General features: G+C 43.9%; 1 protein-coding gene across 2 annotated transcripts in view; it reads right to left on the bottom strand.

Moving 5' to 3' along the window:
- Positions 1-23,604, bottom strand: part of CCDC138 (coiled-coil domain containing 138) — a 220,006-nt gene that overhangs the window by 61,598 nt on the left and 134,804 nt on the right. For both annotated transcript variants that reach the window (XM_069204488.1, XM_069204486.1), the window contains exons 8-11: positions 15,641-15,718; positions 15,436-15,549; positions 4,182-4,343; positions 1,871-1,987 (exon numbers count right to left, since the gene is read on the bottom strand). In XM_069204488.1, coding sequence (XP_069060589.1) covers positions 1,871-1,987; positions 4,182-4,343; positions 15,436-15,549; positions 15,641-15,718 — 471 coding nt within the window. The remainder of the gene's footprint in view (positions 1-1,870; positions 1,988-4,181; positions 4,344-15,435; positions 15,550-15,640; positions 15,719-23,604) is intronic.

The raw sequence follows: 23,604 nt of genomic DNA, 5'->3' as shown, positions 1-23,604 counted from the left end.
TATTTTTCCTCAGACGATTACCTGCATTTTACAGATTTGTACCTGGAAAAGGCAAGTCTTCAATTAATTACGACTAAATATGTTGCAGCATGACACTGGACTTCTGCGTGAAGATTTTATAAAGAGTTAAAAATCTATTCCAAGGGAATGATAAAGTGGACTAATGAAAATACATCAGAAATTCCCCTATTTCTGATCTTCTTTACAGGCATCAATAAAGATCAAATGGTCAAACGTGGATGATCAAAAGGTCGATAGCAACAGCCAAGTCTCTGATTTGTGGAGGACGTGTTAAATTCTATATTGAAGGGTCATTAGTTTATTATCTGGAATACTAGTGGCAAGATTTTGACAATAGTATGCTACATGAATACTTCCAGTGAAGCAACATGAGGTGTGGAAAGGCTTGAAGAGTGATAGTGAAAAGTGGCGGACAATTGTGTAACCCTTAAAATGATGATAGTTATGATAGAAGCATATTGCCAACAATATGATTACAATTAGCTTCAAAAGAGGTGCTAATTCTCTGTCAAGAAATATTAATGTTTACTGCTGTACTTAACCATTTTAATGCTTACGAGAACACGTTCCTAATTGTTGTTTACTGCTTTGCACACAACCAAGAATGCTACTGGTTGAAATAGCAATTTTCTACCAAAAAGAACACAAATGTTTTTTGTAGCACATGCCTGTAAGAGGGGGGCACTGTGTTATTCAGGTAGCATAATTGGCTTCATTCATAAAGTTATAGAAACAAGGCAGCAATTTGCTCTTGCAAGGTACAACTACGTTCAGCAAAAATGTCCTACTTTTTGGAAATCCTCAAAGGAATCCAGAAGTTCAGCAGGTAAACTATGGCAGTCAAAGCATTCCAAGAGAACTCACACATAGCGAATATTTACCAGCTGCCCATTTTTGTTTAATGAAAGTTGACCCTATTGTGCATTTCCACGTTTAACTTACCTTGAGGAAATTGTTTTCCTGTGGAGAAAGACCTCCTTCAGTGCACCCATGAACTATGCTGGTACTCCTTCCCAAATCACTTTCAGAAAATACACTTACTCGTGTCTTTGACTGGGGTACTTTTGACAGTGGTTCCATGGTGGGAAACTACAAGCAAAGTGGATGGCAGCACCAACAAACGTCCTGTGCATGGCACCCTATTCTGCAAACACACCTTTAGACTAAAAAATGTGCAAAACTGGAAATGCAACTCTACCTCCAGACCTTCCTTATTCACAAATGTCATTTAGAGCAATAATATTCCACCATTCTTTATTCTCTGGATCAATATTAGATCGTAAGGCTCATCAATAGGACTTTTTGCACATGTAATTTGAATTTAGGTACCTAAAAAAGCTAAAAGAATTTGGAGATCTGGAAATGTGCATCTTAGAACACCCCCAGGGTCCCTGGGATGCGGTCAGCACCACAGAAAATATCTCAACTATGAAAGTAAAAACTAAATGGAAACATAAATCCAGAGAGCCTTATTGTAAAAGTAGGATTAGGAAGGACCACATTGCATCTACATACAAATTACATAAATTTAGAGAGGCGTATTGTAAAAGTAGGATTAGGAAGAGCTACATCTTATGTATATACAAGTTACAATTTAAAAAGGTGAACCAATGATTCAGTTTAAAGGAAAATGGTAAAATGGATTTTAAAAATCCTTATCAGCAAGTACAAAATAGGGATTATGATGCAAACAATGGGCACTGAATCAGATATCATCTGCTTCCGTATAGGTTCCTCATCAAAGTATGTTTTCAGTTAGCAAATCAACTTCATTAATCATTCGGCCCACAAAATGTACTGTATACGGAATTACTCATAGAGAGCTGTGGTAAATTAAAAGTTTGTTTACCTGAGACCCACTTTCTAGCTGCCGCATTGACCAATATGTGAATTTTATTAAAGGCAAATGCCATTTGGTATTAACAAGGGGCATCCACTGCAGTTGCTCAGCAACTACTGGTAAAAGCTGGAAGAAAAAAAAAACTTCATATTAATGCAGTTGCTCCCATTCCCTTCGTTCTTTGAAAAACTCAATGCAATAAATATATCAACTGATTTATTAATAGGTAAAGAAATGTAAAGGGTACTTTTGCAACATAATTAAATGTTAAAAGGACAATATTTTACAGCTGTCCTGGCAACACTGTTTACAATTACTAGTATTATATACATTCAAGAATACATTTGGCAATCCACTGTAATTTAGATCTGCGACTAAATACAAGATTAAAACAAATAATTAAGTGAACTGACACAAATTTTACATAAATATGCCCATAAATGTGAACAAGAAAAAACAAGAGCCTCAGCTGACCAGCAAAGAAAATGGTGGCTTATTCCAAGGTCTACAGCTGAAAGCTCCTTAATAGCATCAATGCACTGACCCACACATTTGAGTATCACTCAGGGCAGAAGTGGTCTGTGGGAGAAAAGGTATTACACCCAGGTGTAGTTATGGAAACTGGGGCACAAATGATGCGCCTACACCTTCCTCCTTAGCCGAAGACACAGCAGCTGAAAAGGAAGGAAGACATCAGTTGCAATTTAGGCAAAATCCACTGACGGATTAGGTATGTTAGGCTAGGTAGCCCCTGCAAGAATGGTTGTTGGATGCTGGTAGATGGATGATATGGCTGTTCTGCTGTATAACTGGCACTGTAAATGGCGATTATCTGATGCATGGGAAAGAAGAATCAAGTGCAGAGAGCCACAGAACATACATTGCAGCCATCTTGTCCTTTGTGGTAGAGGGGGATTAACAACTGTCTGGAAGGACAGAAGGCGCCTCCCAGTTTCCTTCAGCCTTCATCAACTTCATCTGCAAAAAAGGATTACTGTTCCACCTCCAATTCTGCTGCATGTGGAATGGGAAGGACTAAAGAGTGACAGTGGAAAGCGGCAGTCACCTTGTTCTAGTTGGTGAACTCTCAAAAAATGTAACATTTCAGGAAAAGGTTTTTCAAATGCTGTGGGCTCATTAGAGAGGAAACTGCATAAAGGAATGGAATCTGACGATGCAATGCTCAAGATGAAGTAGAATTGCTAAGTCAATTAATGAGAACTTTAATATAAAAATGGAGACTATCACCACTGCAGTCAAGCTATAGAAGCATAATCACAGAGTCTAACTGAGACAGTAGGTAATATGAGCAGGTGGTGGGACACATACAATGTAAGTTAAGATCTCTAGAAGGATACAGAGTGCACAGTGAAACTTCCCTCAAACAGATGGAGGAATTAAAGACTTAAATGAGTAAAACACATGGTGAAACTAGATGTTAAGATGAATATACTTGACAACCTATGGAACAGTATCCAGGTGAGGGTTTATCGCATCTGCCTGAAGAGACTACAACAGAAAAAGAAGTCCATTCTCTAGATCTTGTACTGCCTCAGGCTCCATCTGGACACTCCCTGAAGTGTCACGTTTACAGACCTCCTACAAGGAAGATGAAATGTGATACAAACTAGACCATGAGAGCACTGAAAGTAATTCTAAAATCAATGGAAAAAAGGGGGGAAAATCTACAGGAAGTGACTATATGGAAAGAGATGTAAATTGGTGATCGGTGTCTTTTTACTGCTGCCAAATTTGAGCCTAGAAATGTTGGCTAGAACAACGAAGGATGTGCTCTCTCTGGGTGTACTGGCATGTTTATGTCACCCTGAAAAGCTAAATGTGGAATATTCAGCTAAACCGTTTGCTGTAATACAGGAGGAGAAAAAAAGCAGGCCATTTTGGAGGTTCAGCAAACCGGCAGGTGGAAATAGCTAATGTAATAATTGGTCTTCTGATGGTGCTATGTGAAGGTACGTGAGGATGTGAAGTCAAGAGCAGTTGCTCATGGAGCTGGGGATAGTATCTATTACTGACAATTTATGCTATTTGCTTGTCCCTCAATGTTTTGTTCCCTTCTCCCTTACCCCAAATCCAAGCCATAAGACCACCAGGTAAAATGAGACAGAAGTGTTGAAGTTCACTGAGTAGAATCTACTGAACATAAAATGAGAAAAGTGTGTCATTTTAAGAAACATGGCTAGCACAGAGATCGTTTAGTTATTTGAATTGCAGTTGTGTTCTGTCACAGTGGCTTTTTGGTGAATCACTGCAATAAACAGATTTGAAAATAAAAAAAACATATTTTGATAATTTCACATACAACAGTACACTTGTCCCGTAGATCACTTTTGAAGGATGACTGCAGATTAAACACTGTGTCGGCTTTTGTTTCTTCTTCAGGGCACAACTTCCTAAGTTGGTGATCTGAAATCCATTCCGTGAGACCAGCCACAAGTTCGTAGACATGAACATTTGGAGGCACCTACAATCCACCCAGGGAGACAAAAACCACAGCAGATTAAGAAAAATTGTAAAACAGTAAAGTAATTAAAAACATTTATCTCTTTTGACTTTATTTAGACAGGCTACTTTTTTTGCACAAACAGAGCTTTCTATTTGTGTAAACCAATGTCTTTAACCGGTAGCACTGTCAATAATGGAAATAAATTGAAGATTTTGCAGTCTGTAAGTCAAAGGAGGGCAACTGCTTTTTGCACTTCAAACTCAAGCACTCATAATTCTTGTGAGGAAAGTATAATCATTAAGGAGCTGGGTTGTTGAGTGCATGTGTGTGTCTTTCTCTCTATATACATAGATCTCTCTCTGCCGCATAAACTATGGGGAATGAATAGGTCATAATAGTGTTGGTAAACAATGAGATATAACACATCATCTGTGGGAGGGCCACAGTGGTACAAGGGCCAGTTCCTCTAGTATGTTTAGTCATTTTAGAACTTACGTATTACTGAGTCAGAAGTAGTGATTATAGTTATGGTCATATCAACTACCTGTAGGAAATGCAATTTTCTGAATCTTCAATAATTTTTTGCCATTTAGCAAAACTGCACAAAACTTTGATTGTTTGATTCAACCACTGTTATTTGATCACGGTGGGTTTTATGAAGATTCATAAAAAAAATAGGGCAATAGGTAAAGGAGGTCTCAAAAGTGCAAAACCCTTTGTTTAGTCCTGTAGATAAAAAGTGATTTTGTTAAAGACCATTCAGCCTTTTTTTTTTTTTTTTGCAATAAAGCTAAGAAACTAGGGGTGAAATGAGGTGCAAACTAGAGATTTTGCAACAGTTGGAGTCGGAATTTAGAATTTTCGAATTCTGTTAGTTTTCTTTTTTTTTTTAAATGACATCTTAAAATGTTATTGGGAGGTTTTGCTATTGTGCTGTTTATGCAACTGAATTCTAAAAAATGATAAAGGTTAAGAGAAGACACAAGAATTCTGCTCCTTGTGTTCTGGTGCTAGGTGATGTTTCCCGATAAACATTTTATTAATTGCATCTTTTTAGAGTATTGTAATGATATCCCCTCCACACAGGGTAAACGTCAAGGACTGGAACTGCAAACAGACCTCCTGTACAGGGCCAAAGGTCGTGCATCGAGGATTATGTCCACAGGTAGACTATGTGCAGGGCATGGCCACAGGCCAGGCGTTAGCACAAATCCACCGACACAGCATTCTGAATAGGGCCTGCCCAACCCCTTCTGCTCGTGTCCGGATGTTCCGCACAATGGTTTATGCCCATATGGGGGATAATAAAGGGCCGCAGTACTGATAAATAAACTGTTGAGGGGATGTAGTGGGTACATTTGATCACAACAAATTCATGTTTCATTATAAAAATATCAGCATGTCAGCACGTCCTTTTAAAAAACTACATGTAAAAAGATGTTATGGTTACAATAAAAAATCTGAAAACAAAATAAAATTCCCAACTGTGGAAAGCTGTTCAAACCATATCTCACATCCTCTTCATGCACTGCTCATGACCTCGAATGATGTGACTGAATAAATCCTATATGATATCAGCAATAACCAAGGTCTAGGAAGTAAGGGTGGGTTGAAGGCCACAGACTGAGCTCAGTCTCTACTGTGTGCTTAGGCAGTGCAAAGTAACATCTCTGGACTTGCGACTTTGGGAGTTTTTGGAAGAAAAGGAAAAGTGGAGCAGCTGCACATATCCAAAAGCCAAATACAGCCATCTCAGAATTTGTACTTCCCCAACCGTGAGTGCACTGTCTGGGAATACATATGTGGAAACAGAATGTGGCCAAAGGCTGTGCGCAGTCAGCAGTGTGGCCTTGCAATTCTGCAGTTACATCCCTTTCCAGATACAGTGCCTTCATATAGTGTTGAGTCACGTTCAGTTCTTTGGGGGTAGAGAATATGGTCTTCAACCATTCCTTGGGCTCTCTTTTCTTGAACACGTTCTTCATCACACATTATCATTCTAAGTACAGTGATGCCACAGTGTTTTTAAGTTTTACTTTGCAACTATAGCATAATTGGACAAGTAACAAATTACAGAATTGCAGTTGCAACTTAAGGCAGACACACCACTCTTTGGAAAAATACACTTTTCACCCTTCATAACTCTTGCACCCTTCTAAGCAATATGAACCAAACATGGGGTAAACATGTTCACACATCAACCCTTGTGTTTGAAAAACTCAACAAATATTGGTCAAAAAGATCAAATGTTATAAAGGGTAGGTTTCCAAAACATGCGACTTTTCAAAGGAACCAGGATTTTAGCATATCAGGCAAGGTTCCCCATGAATACACCCAAAATCACTGAAAAAAAGGTCAAACAAGTTTCAATGTCACATCTCTATCATTAAGTGTTTTCTCTTGGTTTATTACATTTTAGACTAACCATCTGGGAAATATAAGAATAAAAATATAAGCATTCCGCATGCATGTGCCCTAAGCTGAATATATATCAACATTGTTTGTGAATAGGGTTAGTCAGAGATCTTTGTTACAAGTCATTTTACAAAGTACACACAAGGTAAATAATTCATATAAAACATCCCATAGAGATGACATTATTCATCAGCCAGAATACATACTGTATGTGAAGATACATTAAACACCTGTTGGAAGGATGCAGGATCAAGGGGAAACCCTAAGATAGCAATAAACAACTGTAATAAACTTACTAAGAAGTCAATCGATAAATAGTGCACTGTGAAGACAGGAAAAATATTCAACCAAAGAGGTCAAGTTACATAGAATGTAGAACGTATTAGAAATGGATAGAATACCAGCTATAGTAGCAGATGATGGAAGAGTATTTGAAGGGACATGGGCACTGATTTTAAATTATTCGACTCTTTTGTTGATTTTATGACGAAAATGAATTTGAAGAATAATGTTAATAAGTCTTTTTTAATGATGTATGGGTTAAAACATAGGAGGTCATTATCTATCAGCGTGCATGAGTACTGATGTGTTTAAAGCACTAGCACTTTCTCCTACCAAGGGGTCACTTTAGCTCAACTGGTTCATGGGCCCATCATATTGCATAAAGCAGGGTTAAGCTTTTGGGGGCTGTTGGCTCTCTGTTGAGCCTCCCACTGCCCAAGGAAGAGTGACCCCTTAGCTCCTTTATGCAAATATATTCTAGCCAGTGTGTCCCATCAGCAACTTATGGAGCAGGAATTTGGGGCTTGGGTGTTCTGATAAACCACCAAAGGGAGAAAAATCGCTTTTGGCAGAGAAATCTATAAGCGCCTCCCTCTACTTCTAGCTATATGCCATAGTGAACTTGGCCTAGGTGATTTGTGTGACTTCATGCAGGCCGGTTCTTTTGTGGATGTCTGTTTGGAGCTCAGAAGAATCAGTATTAACCAAAGAGATAATTCTAGACTACCTGGCTTGCGACAAGGGCCTTGCTATACTGTGTTTAACTTATGCTAGTAAATCCATAGAGGAAACTGGTTTGGTTGACTTCTTCTCTGACGAAAGGCTGGGGGCTTCAGTTGATGGATGGCACATGTAAGGCTTATTGTTGGAGAATGCTAAAGAAGAGGGACTGCGGGTAGAAGGGTTAAAGCCAAGTATAAAGAGCTATTTGTACCTTAACCCGGGTGATATTCTTACCAACTATCTGTGGAACATTAACACGAACTGGCCTAGATTTTTTTTGTTTAGCTTTCCGACAGGAATAGCGAAATATTCACTCTGTTTCCTGTTTGGATTTCAATCGAAGCTTGACTCTATAGTATGCCCAAGCCATAACTTGCACAAGCAAACTATGTTGCATTTCCTTTTTTTCTGTGATTATTACAGAATGTACACTAAGGGGGTCCTTTTGACCCAGGCGGTCAGTAAATGTGGCGGACCCACCACCAACAGGCTGGCAGTGCAGACTTCCACATTATGAGTGAGGCGGTTTGGCCTCTGCCAACCTGCCACATCTCCACTCATACCACCATGGCAGTTGGAACCGCCAGGCTGGAGATGATCATCTACGACCCGGTGGTCCACAGAAGACCGCAGGTGGTATTAGGAGCCGGCCTTCCGACATGGTTTTCGCAGCGGTAGCACCATCATGAAAACCATGGCGGAAGGGCTAACGGTGACAGGGAATTCTTTCCCTGTCACTGGTAGATGGCTCCCCCACCAGCAAGCACTAGAACCCTCCCTCCCCCCTCCAGCCACATCGCCCCCCATTCAGCCACATCGCCCCCACACCCCTTCAGCCACATCGCCCCCACACCCCTTCAGCCACATCGTCCCCCTCCCCACATACATGCACAGACACCCACATGCACCACGCATACAACCACTCACCTACACTTACATAAACGCATCCACTCACACGCATTCACAACATCCATAAATGCATTCATAACTCCATTCATACACGCTTTCATGCATGCACACACACAACTATCCAAACACGCATACTCACATGCATACACATTGACATGCAGACACGCACTCACTTCAACATACAGACTGCATACAACCACGCACACACTCATACACGCACACACACAGACACCACGCACTCATACATGCACACACAACGCTCCCCACCCGCTCCCCTGTCGGACGATCACCTTACCTGTTGTGGGGAGAAGGACGTCTGTCAGGGAATGGGATGGGGAACTCCCACCGCTGGCAGCACCTCGCCAGTAGGACACCACCAGGCCATATTATGGGCCATAATATGGCGGGGCCGGGCCGGTGGTGGAACCGCCAGAGCGCCTCTGCCCATCAGCAGAACCACTGCCGCATTTCCACCCAAAGTGTGGCGGAAATCCGGAAGTACGTGTGATATGGCGAGCAGGAGACTACCAGAAGTGGCGGTCTCCTGGCGCCTCTTCACAGAAGACCGCCAAAGTCATAATAAGGGCCTAAATGTTTTCTTGTACCTCTACTGAAGCATAGGAATCTAGGGTTCTGTCTTCTTGCATATTATTTTTAATTGGGACTAGCAGATTATGAAATATGCAAACATGCTTTTATTCCTTCAGGCTGCCGTTCGCGAAGGAGGTCGATGCTCCCAGATTAAGTTTTATGCTATGTCAGCTCATAGCCGAACTGTTTAATTAGGTAATGTACTTATTTTATGGCACCTTTTTGAGAGTATTTTTAATCGTGTGATTTTTAAATGTATTTACATTGCACATGCAGGAATAATACCAAAATGTTTTTTTTTTAAATAGCGTGTTTCAAAAAGACGAGGCAGAACAAAGACGAAGAACAACAAATGTACTTGGTCCCTGCTACAGGGAGAAGTTAGCACAAGAAAGGAAGGGAAGCCTAGGGGAGTTAAGCAAGTAAAAGATTGCAAATGAGAGGGACACCGAGGACAACCAGGGATGTGGAATTCCTATAGCCCGACATCCAGGACAGATTGTTTGGGGTCAAGGACTACAAGTTTTCATATTCATTTTGTCCTTAGGACAAATAGTCCCAACCCCCTGCAGCATAAACCTTTTGGCTGCCAGTTTACAGTACCTCATAATGGATCAGGGAAAGGCATTGTCTGCAGTTAGAGTATTACTGGTGTCCATATGTAATACTGTTCGCACTTGTACTTTTGGTTCATTTATGAAACTCCTTAATTATTAGGGTGAGCACTTTAAGGAAATGTTGTAAGCTCAGAATGCACTAATGAGATTGGTTCAATTCTGAAAATGTGTACAGGCGTTTGCGAAGTTTAACAATATGAAACTACGTATTATGTTCTCCGAATGCTCTCAGATCAGATGCAAATATTTGAAGAAGCTTGAAAGCACGTCTGTTTCTTAGCTTTCATAATAAAATATTCACAAAAAACTGCTACTAGGAAAAAAGGTTTAGCTAACCTACTGTGAAATTTTAGGCACCATTTCTATGAAGTATTGTTTAGTAAAATATGTTGATGTGTGCTAAAAAAAATCATAATGGAAAATCAGTATAATCATACTTAACAAGATTATAGGAAACATGAAAATAAACAAGCATTGGCAAAGCCAATAGATACGACATTGGTGGTCAGCTTTTTGGTTTTGCCAGTGCGTGTCATGTTTTGGCACTGTTTCTGTAAAACTTCATTGTTGTTGGAGCTGCCAGGCCTCCAACTTCATAATAAACATTGGCAAAAAGAAAAAATATCTTTTGGTCTCAAAAAGCACACATTGCTCAGAAGTCCCTGGCACTGAACAAAACTACTTTGCTTGTAGATATGCTCCTTATAAAAGAGCAGAAGGTTGTCACTCACAGTAAAGACAGAGAGATAGAATTTTAATAAAAACAAAAAGTGTTGGTTAATGTCAGACCTAATTAGGAGTCCAGTTCTTAAAGAAAGTCACAAACGTGCACCCATGGTATACATCCTTGCATTAGTGCAGATTTATGACTTTTGTGAATTCACAAGAATTTACAGAAGTAGGCCAGGAAATCGTCCTCCTAGAAAATATTTGTTAACTACATTTTAGCACGAGCAACTATGGATGCGTAGATTTTCTCATGCAAACATCTCTTGAGGGTTTACAAGTTCACTTTCGTCCATTTTTGTTCCCAACTCTGGGAGAAGATTTACTTCTGACGTTGTCAGGAGTGAATTTCCAACCTTTCTCAGAATGGAAAAAGACCAAAGAAGAGCGGGCGAAAATTCCTAAAACACATAAGATAGTAGGTTTGCACAGATTCATATGGGCATACCATCCCTGAACTATTGGTCACTGCTACTTCCGGCCCCAGTATATTATCTGTGGAATGGTAGTATTCAAACTGTCCTATTGTATGAGCCCTACCATAATCATAGACGTTACTATCAGAGCTATTATATAATGAAATTGCTGTCATAATTTGTCCCTGCACTAATTGGCACCAAAGGGACAAGTGGATTTTTTGCAGGATAAGTAGATTTAGAACGCAGCCGGTCCCATGGCCAAGTAGATATTTTGTTAAATTCCACATTCCAGACAACCAATGGTATTCTGTGGGTGGGATCTAAGGCAACAGATTAGTAAACAACAGTCTTGTAGCACAGAGCATGCGCTGTGTAGGCAAGACCTAAAATGACTGAATAGTAAAATATTAAGTGATGTTTGACAGGACCCCTCTGCTAAATAATACCAGTCCACGAACACAATTCACTTGATTTTGTCTTTGTGCATATACACAACAAATCTGCAATTAGACTCTGCCTGAACAGACATAAAAATTCAGCCTACGTATTACCTGGTCGCACAATCTCAGTTTGCATACTATTGGGCGCATGGCCCACAGGAGTTACTGCATGTCCCACTGGAGGGCGGGATGGTGGCACCACGTGAGTTGCTTTGGCTTCTATTCGAGCATCCAGTTCGACGCTACGGGCACTAGTTACGCTACTCGCCTGGCACCAGCTTTTCGAGAAACAGGCGGGTTCAATTATGTACTTCCCTGCAGTGCCCTTAGCCTGGTTCATGTGGCTTCCATTGACACACGAACAGGGCGCTGTAATAGCACTACAAGCCCTAGGGATCAATGCATTGGGGGACTTGTTCATGGATAACTGCCCATGTGGCTGGAAAGAACTACAAGAGCGTGTGCCCCATGCTACCCCACTGATGGAGTTTTATTATCATAGGATGCAGGCTGGGATGCGTCCCCATTTGAGGGAGGAACTGCTGGAACCCCCAGCTATCCCTCCCTTGACTTCACTCTTGCAGACATCTACGCCTCACAATATTATATCAAGACACTATGGGGGTCATTCTGACCCTGGCGGCCGGTGGCCGCCAGGGCCACCGACCACGGGAGCACCGCCAACAGGCTGGCGGTGCTCCTGAGGGCATTCTGACCGCGGCGGTTCAGCCGCGGTCAGAAAGGGTAAACCGGCGGTCTCCCGCCGGTTTACCACTGCCCGTTGGAATCCTCCGAGGGGATTCCGACCCCCCTACCGCCATCCAGTTCCCGGCGGTCCGCCCGCCGGGAACCGGATGGCGGTAGGGGGGGTCGCGGGGCCACTGGCATGGGCACTGCAGGGGCCCCCGTAAGAGGGCCCCTACAAGTATTTCACTGTCTGCTTGGCAGACAGTGAAATACGCGACGGGTGCAACAGCACCCGTCGCACCTTCCCACTCCGCCGGCTCGATTACGAGCCGGCATCCTCGTGGGAAGGGAGTTTTTCCCTGGGCTGGCGGGCGGTCTTTTGGCGACCGCCCGCCAGCCCAGGGGAAACCTCAAAATACCCACCGCGGTCTTCCGACCGCGGTACGGTATTTTGGCGGCTCCCGCCGGGCGCGCGGTGACCGCGTCCGGCGGGAGTCAGAATGACCCCCTATGCGTTTGCACAGAAGGCGCGTAGGCTGGGAGTATCGCAAGCCCATCTTGCATGTCAGAGCGATCTGGATACAATTATAGACGATAAACAGTAGACAAACTGTTGTTCAGTAAATAAGACGATCTCCCTCAATAGGAGACACAGACTTATCCGTTTTAAATATCTTAATCGGGTTTATTACACTCCATCTCGTTTACACAATTGCGGACTTCGAGACAGTGCAACATGTTCCCGATGCCAAAGGAAGTGGCTGGCTTCTTTGGCTTGGGGCTGCCCGGGCCTACACAGCATTTGGCATTAGTTTTAAGGGAGCTGAGTATCACTGTAAAAGAGTCACTGGACCCCGACCCCCAGCTGGCACTATTTGTCTATGATAAGAATGTACTGATGGCAGTGCAATGCCTGATGGCAATAGGCCTGCTGCTAGCGAAGTGGAGGGTGGCTATGCGCTGGGGAAGGGGCCCTTTGCTGATGCTCAGAGAATAGGTTAGGGATATGACACTGCAACGTACAATCTGACACGTATGGAAAACTTCTCCCCAGCTGTAGCTGTCCCCAGGATATTTGGGGTCCATTTCAGGCTTACCTAGCTGGGATGGGAGCGGAGGCACAAGGGAATGGTGATGGTTCCTAGTAGACTTCTGATTAAGGGGTACCAACCCATGATTGTGGGGCTTAACTGTGAATAAAATGGGGGCAGCCTCCGATGCCCCATTTAGATTTGCTAACTGCCTGGGTTGCAACCTATTAGGGAATTAGTCCAGGTGTACAAAAGCAAATGTTTCTCGCTCAGAGTGTATGGTGCCGGGGTGTGCATTCTCGGGCCAAGTGCAAGCTGTTGAAAATAAATTTCTCTGTCGTTTGCTAGCATTACCACAAAGTACAGCAAGTTTTATTCTTCACCATGAATTAGGCATGGACTATATTGAGGATTTTGTGACTATGGCTCCTTTGTTGTTATAGATAAAAATAAGGGGTACCCCAAAGGTACATTTTTCCCATCTAGTATTAGCAGACTGCTTAAAGTTGGATAACTGGCATACCATCCCATGGCTGGCATATGTCAAAAGCCATTTTTTATAATCTCGAAATGAATGCACTTTTTGATTTTCCTGATAAGACCCGCCCCCAGTGTAAAGAATGTGTTAAAAGGCATTATTTGTCTTACACCGAAGAAGGGCGCATTAAAGGGCACTCAACATAGTTTAATTGTTGAATTGTATGTGGCTTGATAAGATTTCAGAGGTAAATACATACCTGATATGGCTAACCAACCCCCAACACAGGTTTCAAATGACAAGGATGAGGCCTAATTTAATTCATTACCTGGTTGCTTTCCCAGTAGCTGGCTCAAGAGAAACAACCTGTACTCGGTGTCCCTGTGATAGTGTTTCAATTCAATCCACAATGCACTTTATGCTAATTTGCAAATTATATTATGTGTTTCGAGGTTATTTTCTTTGGCCCATTTTGAAACGCATGCACTTTATGTCGCATAATCATGGTTTGAGATACCTGCAATCTGCTGCCACACCTGAAGTTTGCTATGATATCATTAATTTTATCAGGGCTTCCCTAAAATCATGGAAGTTATATGGCACTGGGGCTTGAAGGTCTATCCTATTTTAACTTAGTATGTTTATAATAAGTGTTTTACGTAATCACAGACTGTGTTTTAACGTTTTCCTTTAATAGGGTGATGATGATTGTCCCATGTTTTGTCTTGTCAATTTTACAGGCAGAACAGTCATGCATTTTTAAGTCACAAGGTGGGAAATCACTCATAAACCCATCTGGTTATGAAATATTTTGATGGCCTATTTTACTGATTATTATGCTTAAATGTCTGCTTTTTAATTATTATTTTTTTAAATGTATGAATATGCTGATTTCTTTATGTACTTTTATGGTCTAATTGGGACCGAATAAAGTTATTGTCTGACTGACTGAACTGTGAATATATCACCAACTGCTAACTGGGTTAACACAATTTATGCAATACCTGCCCTTATGCTGTGTCACTTATATTTTGGTGAAAGTGTCTTTACTTTTTCTTCAGCAACAAGGGGTCCCACTTTTATAGTACAGCTGACAAGACTACCATGGAAAATTGACCCTAGTGATGTGTGACTTTCCGTTAAATTCTTTTACTAGTTGTAGTGTGACATAAATTATACGAGTGCTGAATGCACTATGTCGCGGAAAGTAAGACTTGCTAATGTACATTGCCTTTCGCTATATACTGGCTGATGTTGTTTGTCTAACTGTTTATAACTTTTTTTAAACCAAATAAATAAATACATTCATAAAAATAATGTATTTGAATGCGCATCAAGAGTCAGGCCAAATTAAACTGGAAAAGAGGCCTGCAAAAAAAAAAACAGCCTTTTCCAAGCACTGGATGAACATTCCAACACTGCTTGCTTTGCAGGGAGCGTACAGCTGAATATTGGAGACTAGCAGGATAGTTTATGCAATGACCTCTTGAGCCTCCACCAATTAATACTCCTTGAAGTGTGAGAGGATGTTTAATAAACGTAATATCTTTAGGTATAAAGTGATTTTAAGACAAAAAGCAACATTTGCACACATATATTCCTAATTCAAACACTGATAGAATACTCCAAAGGCAAAGCATTGCGTTATAGCAAAATTAAATACATTTTGACAGGAAACACTATTTCCACACAGCTAGTTAGCAAGCAGAGCTGAGTTTTTGAACAGATTTGTGTCAGGACATCTGCTATAAAAGAAGGAAAGAGGTAATGTGGTTAATTGATTAGATCTTACCTTGGACATTTTAGAGGGTATCACTGTTTTTTCCATTTTAATAGGTTTAACCATTTGTGCGGCTTGTGAAACACTGTCTTTACATTTTTGTACGCTCAAAAAGGCATGCTTCCTCTGAAAAAAAGAGACGTTACAAGCTATATGAAATTGCCTTTTTAAAAGAGTTGATATACAATATAGATTTTTAAAAAACCTAAATGCGTACTTGCAAATTTTCCAATCGAGCCTGGAGTTTTTTTGCTTGAATTTCTAGCTTCTTGTTCTGTTCGCTGACATCATTTAGCTACAAAAAACAGAAGACTGAGAATTAAAGATAATGTGAAAGGCGAATGAACCACTTAAGCAACAAACAACAGTTTCAAAGAATCTCCCACTGCATTTTTTGCAAAAGAACTGTGGCAAAATAAATAAATGGCAGAGTCTGCCTTCTTCCTAAATAGAAAAGCAATGAACTACGTTTGTTATGGAGTTTGAAATCAGTCGAAAAAAGCCTATTTGATTTTCACTTCAAGCACCTTTTAAATTACAACACTCACGTAAAAAAACCTGAAAAGTGACTAGAACATTGTTAGACAAACATACACTGTTGTTCAATACGTATATGAAAATAGCGATAAATGTCCACAATCGTTATCACCTTCAGTTTACAAATAAAGAAAAATATATAATAGAAAAAAATGGTGCCAATATGGGGGGGGGGGGGGTTTAGTCTTTACAATGCCCGATCCCAAAACTCTGGTGAGGCTCATTAGTTAGGTGCATTCCTAAAAGTCAATATGTTTGAATATCACTGAAAAGTTCCCTTCTACTTCAACAAATAAAAACGTATAGTCTCCAGTTTATGCTCACGGTTTTCCTGTAACCCTCCTTCAAACATATTAGAGCCGTTTTACACCATGTACCAGGGGACCAAACAAGTTGTGCTCCTGCTTTTTGGAAGAGGATCACAGTTGTCCAGTGAATTATTTAATGACCACCAATATGTCTGTAAAGGATGTTGCCAAAGGGCTATTGGCGGAATAACATGATTGGGCAGTGCTGTATTGCCTGATACCTGATTCACAGAGTCTTACGTATATGTATGTGATATCTGGTAAGATTAGCGCTGTGGCAACCATCAGCAAGCTGAATGAACTTATGGGACTTGACAATTCTGTGCCTATATTTAGCCAGCAGGATGGTTCAGTGAGATGGACAATCAGAGCTAACAGAATACATTGACCTGAAGAAAATGAATCCGAATCCAGCCAAGAACATCTCTGTACTCCAGTCTTCTATGGGAGGTAAATGGATTTCCATAAGCTGTGTAATAGTAGCACTGGTTATTCACAGCAGCTAGAAAAAGATTATGTTCTGTGTTGAGTGCTACATTAAAAAACTTATTATGGCCCTACAAAAAAGTTATAGCACCAGGCTTTGGCCTATAATGAGGGAAAGGAACTTTAACAACCAGTATAGCCCATGCAAGAAAGGCTATAATGATGTTAGAACCTTGTAAGGAAATGCCTTCTTCGGCATGGTTATCCCCTAATTTTTTGCTTTTTAGTGATGCCAGTTATGATTGAAAGTGTGCTGGGACCCTGCTAACCAGGCCCCAGCACCAGAGTTCTTTCCCTAAACTGTACCTTTGTTCCCACAATTGGCACAGCCCTGGCACACAGATAAGTCCCTTGTAAATGGTACCCCTGGTACCAAGGGCCCTTTGGCCAGGGATGGTCTCTAAGGGCTGCAGCATGTATTATGCCACCCTGGGGACCCCTCATGCACACTGCCTCACAGCTTGTGTGTGCTGGTGGGGAGAAAATGACTAAGTCGACATGGCACTCCCCTAAGGGTGCCATGCCCACATACCATTGCCTGTGTTAAAGTTAGTCACCCCTCTAGCAGGCCTTACAGTCCTAAGGCAGGGTGCACAATACCACAGGTGAGGGCATAGTTGCATGAGCACTATGCCCCTACAGTGTCTAAGCAAAACCTTAGACATTGTAAGTGCAGGGTAGCCATAAGAGTATATGGTCTGGGAGTCTGTCAATTACGAACTCCACAGTTCCATAACGGCTACACTGAAATTTGGGAAGTTTGATACCAAACTTCTCAGCACAATAAATGCACACTGATGCCAGTGTGGGATTTATTGTAAAATACACCCATAGGGAATCTTAGAGATGCCCCCTGAACACCAGTCCGACTCCTAGTGCTAGGCTGACCAGTTTCTGCCAGCCTGCCACACACCAGACGAGTTTCTGGCCACATGGGGAGAGTGCCTTTGTCACTCTGTGGCCAGGAACAAAGCCCGCACTGGGTGGATGTGCTCCTCACCTCCCCCTGCAGGAACTGTAACACCTGGCGGTGAGCCTCAAAGGTTCATGCCTTTTGTTACAGCACCCCAGGGCATCCCAGCTAGTGGAGATGCCCGCCCCTCCGGCCACTGCCCCCACTTTTGGCGGCAAGGCAGGAGGAGATAATGAGAAAAAACAAGGAGGAGTCCCCTACCAGTCAGGACAGCCTCTAAGGTGCCCTGAGCTGCGGTGACCCCTGCCTTCAGAAATCCTCCATCTTTAGTTTGGAGGATTCCCCCAATAGGGATAGGGATGTGCCCCCCTCCCCTCAGGGAGGAGGCACAAAGAGGGTGTAGCCACCCTCAAGGACAGTAGCCAGTAGCTAATGCCCCCCAGACCTAAACACCCCCCTAAATTTAGTAATTAGGAGCGACCCTGAACCCTAGGAAATCAGATTCCTGCAACCTGAAGAAAGAAGAAGGACTGCTGACCTGAAAACCTCACAGAGACAACGGAGACACCAACTGACTTGGCCCCAGCCCTACCGGCCTGTCTCCAGACTCAAAGAACCTGCACTGCGACGCATCTGACGGGACCAGGGACCTCTGAGGACTCAGAGGACTGCCCTGCACCTAAAGGACCAAGAAACGCACGAGAACAGCAACACTGTTCAGAAACTGCAACAACTTTGCAACTTTGCAGCAACTTTTAAAGAGACTCTCCCTTCCCGCCGGAAGCATGAGACTTCACACTCTGCACCCGACACCTTCGGCTTGAGTTTTGAGAAACCAACACCGCAGAGAGGATTCCCAGGCGACTCCAACAACGAGGACACCCTGAGTCGAACTCCCTGCACCCCCAAAGCGACGCCTGCAGAGAGGATCCAGAGGCTCCCCCTGACCGCGACTGCCTGATAACAAAGGAACCCGATGCCTGGACCAAGCACTTCACCTGCAGCCCCCAGGACCGAGAGGAACCACCTACCAGTGCAGGAGTGACCAGCAGGTCGCCCTCATCCTAGCCCAGTCGGTGGTTGGCCCGAGAAGCCCCCCTGTACCATGCCTGCATCGCCTAAGTGACCCCCAGGTCCCTCCATTGCTTTCTATAGCAAACCTGACGCCTATCTTGCCTACTGTACCCGGCCACCCCTGTGCCGATGAGGGTGTGTTTTGTGGGCTTGTGTGTGTCCCCCCAGTGCTCTACAAAACCCCCCAGGTCTGCTCCCCGAGGAGTAGGACCGGAGCACCCTTGTTCTTCATAGGCGCCTACGTGTTTTGGGCCCTCCTTTGACCTCTGCACCTGACCGGCCCTGTGTTGCTGGTGCTGTGGCTTTGGGGTTGCCTTGAACCCCCAACGGTGGACTGCCTATGCCCAGAAGACTGACTGTGTAAGTGCTTTACTTACCTGAGAAACCTAACCAAACTTACCTCCCCCAGGAACTGTTGATTTGTGCACTGTCCTCTTTTAAAATAGCGTATTGCCATTTTAACCAAAACTGTGCGTACTACTGTTTTAAATCAAAGCTCTATACTTACCTGTGTGAAGTACCTTGCATTTCATGTGCTTACCTCAAATCTTGAATCTTGTGGTTTTAAAATAAATTAAGAACATATATTTTTCTATATAAAAACGATTGGCCTGGAGTTAAGTCTTTGAGTGTGTGTTCCTCATTTATTGTCTGTGTGTGTGTACAACAAATGCTTAACACTGCCCTCTGATAAGCCTACTGCTCGACCACACTACCACAAAATAGAGCATTAGTATTATCTAATTTTGCCACTATCAACCTCTAAGGGGAACACTTGGACTCTGTGCACACTATCTCTCACTTTGAGATAGTATACACAGAGCCATCTTCCTACAAAACTTCTACCCATTGAGAGTAGACTGCACTATACTAAAATACAGGGAAAAACAAAAAGACAAATGTTGGACCAGAAGGCTTACTACCCATTATTTGCCCTGGGCCACATCATTGTCCAGTGGAGCTCTTCACATTTCAATGCTCTAAAACTATTTAAACATAACTTTCCCAAACTTAAGCAAGTCGGCTTCTTGTTGAACCATTGCAACACCGTAATACTACAACCCCCAAAACAATACATCTGGCTTTACCTTCCAAATCTTAGCAGGCAGGACATCAGTTCATTGTGAGACAGAAAGGATTCAGGCTCTGTAACACTGCCTTACTCTGCATTCTACATCAAAAGTATAATGAGTACTCTATGCCAAGGAAGAGTAAGTCTGAAAAAAGGTAGGTCGAGAAAGGGCCCAGTTAATGTGGCACTCTATAGGCATTTTTGCAATAAATTCTACATGTGTCCTCCTGTTAATTTATATCTGACAAATTTTGTGAAGCATTGTCTGGTTGTCACTCATAAACTGGGACAATGCTGCTAAGAGAGCTTTTAAGGTTGTAACTAGATTAGTACAAGATGAGAAAGCAATATAAAAGGGTCTACCTTTGCAATAGATACACACATTTTTCTTACGGAGAATAGGTTGAACTAAGCCTCCACCCCAGTCTTAGTCCAGGCTATTCCTGACAGACTGGACATAGACAGAAGCCTCAGGAAGCAGGGTGGATTAGCTGTAATATTCAAAGGATCCTTCCTGGTGCTACCTTTGGCCCTCAGACCTTCCTTGCAGCTGAATTGTTCGGTTCTATACTTGAGCTGTCTGCTTCGTGTACATTTTAAGGCATTTTAATTTATCGTCCTCCTAATCCTAACCTAGGGCACTTCATTATTTGGGCAGCAACCCAACTGGTTTAGACACAAAAAGTTTCTCTGAGGCCTGTCAAACCATGTGTCCAAGTTAGTTTGGGAACTGTTGTATCCATGCTAAGAGCCACACTCAGTAATGTTGAAAAGGTCAAAAGCAATCCCCTTTCGTAGACAGGTACGTTTGTATTCTGATTGATTTGGATCTTGGAGGTAATTTACACAAAGCAGTATGAAAGGTCACGGTTCGAGGTTGAGCCTGGCTTAAGGTTACGCATGACACCTTTCAATCGTCTCTCAATGCTTTTCCCCCTAGTTTTAATAAGGGAAATACCTGCCTCTTTTAAGATAAAACAACAGATTGGCCTCTAAAACCTGTGGACTCTAGTTCCCATGAACATGCTTTTAACACATCTGTAAGAAAATGCCTCTTTTTGGCATAATCACCCCTATTTCTTTGGCTTGATGCTGATGGTTTTTCGACTCTACAAACTGTGGCATCACTAATCAGGCCCCATTGCATGACCTCTGACCCCTAAAGCATGCCGAAATTGACTACATTCCTGAGCAACATATTTAACTTGGCTAAAGGTCTCTAATGTATGGTACACAAGTGTAACCAGGGCCTGTAAGTTAAATGTCATTAGTGGACTGCAACGGGGGTGGAGTTTGCCCAACCAAGATGGCGGCTGCTTAGTGCAGGAGCTCAGGGCCAGCCCGCCGATAATCCTGTCTTTTTCAACCAACAAGGGGGGGGCACCAATGGCACTGAAGTGAGGCGGAGGCCTGCCAGAACAGGGTCTTGCAGGCGAGGCGGTCCAGGGGCACCAGACGACGCTGGTGGCCTCTTCGAGCTGCCAATTGCTCCGACCGGCCGGAGAGGTGAGGCCTGGTCCCACCTGCTATGCCGGCCATCAGCGCTGAGAGCGGCTGGAGTGGGGAGGCGCCTGCTGCAAGGGCGCAAGGTCAGAGGCCCAGCAGCCAGTAGATTGCCTGGGAGACTTGCGGGAGTGTGCTGAGACCTCCTACACGATCGGCTGGTGAGGACCAGCGCTCTGGAAGGATGCGCGGCCCGGCCTAGTGGAGAACGGGAGGTGGGTGGAGGCCTAACCCTGCCTGCTGCTCTGAGTGGTGAAGTTGAGGAGCCCCAGCCGAGGAGTGATCCCCCCAGTCTGAGAGAGAAAATGGGGGGAATCAAAGGACTAACCCACGGTGGAGAGGTGAGAGGCACTGGAGGTAGACTGGGCCCCTCCCTGGGATGTCGAGGGGGACACTGGCCTGGTGGAGACTTGCCTGGGTCTCCTTGGAGAGGCGGCCCTGGTGAGGGGGCCTGCGCAGAGGAGCGACTGGTGGATTGTACCCCCTCGCTCCAACCCAGCTGGTGTGGACTGGAAGTGCCATCGTTGGGGTGCCTCAGCTGGATTCTCGCGCTGCGGGTACCCCTATATGCCCCCTGCTTGGATAGTCGGGGACAGTGAGCAGTGACTGGGGGTGGAGTTTGTTGGATGAACTGGAGTCTGACGCCGCCTCAGTGACAGTGGCGTAACTGAGGGCCCCCTCGCATTTTGGTCTCATTGGTGGAACACTGGACCATAGTTGACTCCTGAATGGTGGACCTGCAGACTGCACTTGGAGCAATCGTATAGGTGGAACACTGCTAGAGACCTGATGGGGCCTCATAAAGCATAGGATGAGACACTGCAACAGCATGTGCTTGGAGGCTAGTGTAAATAGAAGATTGGTTCCGTTCCACTGGGCCTAATTATAGAGCTCTCTCACTGCACCGGAGGCCTACAGGACAGGTAGCTGCTGCAGCCCTGCACTGGGGGTCACATGGATGTTAGACGTGGGGGTGATAGCTGCGAGCTCCAACTATTTACTGATATATACTGACTATGGGGAAACCCAGACCTAAATCGCAGGGGACGCCCTTGACAGCTCTGGCGCCTGATTGTCAACTGACAATGACGCTGGGGAAAACTTGATGCCTACGACTATGCAAGATACCCTGAACAGGATCTTAGAGGCGATTGAGGATACCAAACTGACTCTGAGTCAAGAGTCTGGAAAGGTTTCCACTGTACTAAGCCACCTGCGTACAGACCATCACAAACTGGCTGATAGGGTGAAAGTTACTGAAACGATCCTAGAGGATCTGCAACCTGCGCACCAGACCCATAGGTCCCAGGTTACCCACCTCTCCGAACGGATCCAGAGACTCAAGCGCCGTGTTGAGGATGCAGAGGGCCGCAGTCGACGCAATAATGTGCGAATAGTTGCAATGCCGGAGGGCATGGTGGGACCTGATGCAGTGACCTATCTGGAGTCTTGGTTGCGCACGCCTATGGGCGGGAGACCCCTCACACCTTTCTTTGAGTTGGAAAGAGCACATCGAATCCCGGCTCGTAGACCGGAGCCGGAGAGGCCGCCCGACCAATAGTGGCAAAACTCCTACATTACCGGGACCGAGATCTGCTGCTGCAGAGAGCCCGCAAAGCAGGCCCTTTCCAAGTGGAGGGCGGCCAGGCCACCTTATTTCTGCACTTCACGATGGCAGTCTAGGCGAGCCACCTTCATGAGGGTAAAACGAGCTCTGCGGGAGGAGGGGCTCAGGTACTCTCTGTTGTTCCCCTCTAGGCTGAAGATTATCCTAGATGACACCACCCACTTTTTTCAGGAATCTGATGAAGCATGGATCTGGCTCAAGAAAATCCTGCGCAGGTAAAGTGGGTGCCAAGAACACAGAACACGGACCACCCCGACGATGTGGCTCGGAAAGACATACATGAGATTCCACAAACAGCCAACAAGTGACAAAGCCCACACGGCAACAGGCTCACCAAGGGAAGAAGGTGGCACTCCAAGCAGCAGCCTCCATGATGGAGGCAAGAAGCTCAGAGGGAGACCTAGGGCCGGGACCTGAACCCATGGACAGAGAGGACTCCTGCAGATTCTGAAGTCAGTGTAATGGAGGAGCTACCCCACGTGACACCGCAGATGTCGGATGATGTTGTTTGAGTCCACAGGACCCTACCTTAAGCTAAGATAGGTTTACAAACTGTTGATGCGGGCTGACCAGGGCTCAGACAGATCGTCCTTGTGCTCCTGGTGTCGGCCCACAGATCAACCACCGGATAATCCAGGTAGATGATGATACAACATGTTTA

Source organism: Pleurodeles waltl, chromosome 8, assembly GCF_031143425.1.
Source record: "Pleurodeles waltl isolate 20211129_DDA chromosome 8, aPleWal1.hap1.20221129, whole genome shotgun sequence".
In the NCBI taxonomy this organism is placed as follows: Eukaryota; Metazoa; Chordata; class Amphibia; order Caudata; family Salamandridae; genus Pleurodeles; species Pleurodeles waltl.
Note: the sequence above shows the minus strand (reverse complement) of the source record. Positions and strands in the feature narration are given on the sequence as shown.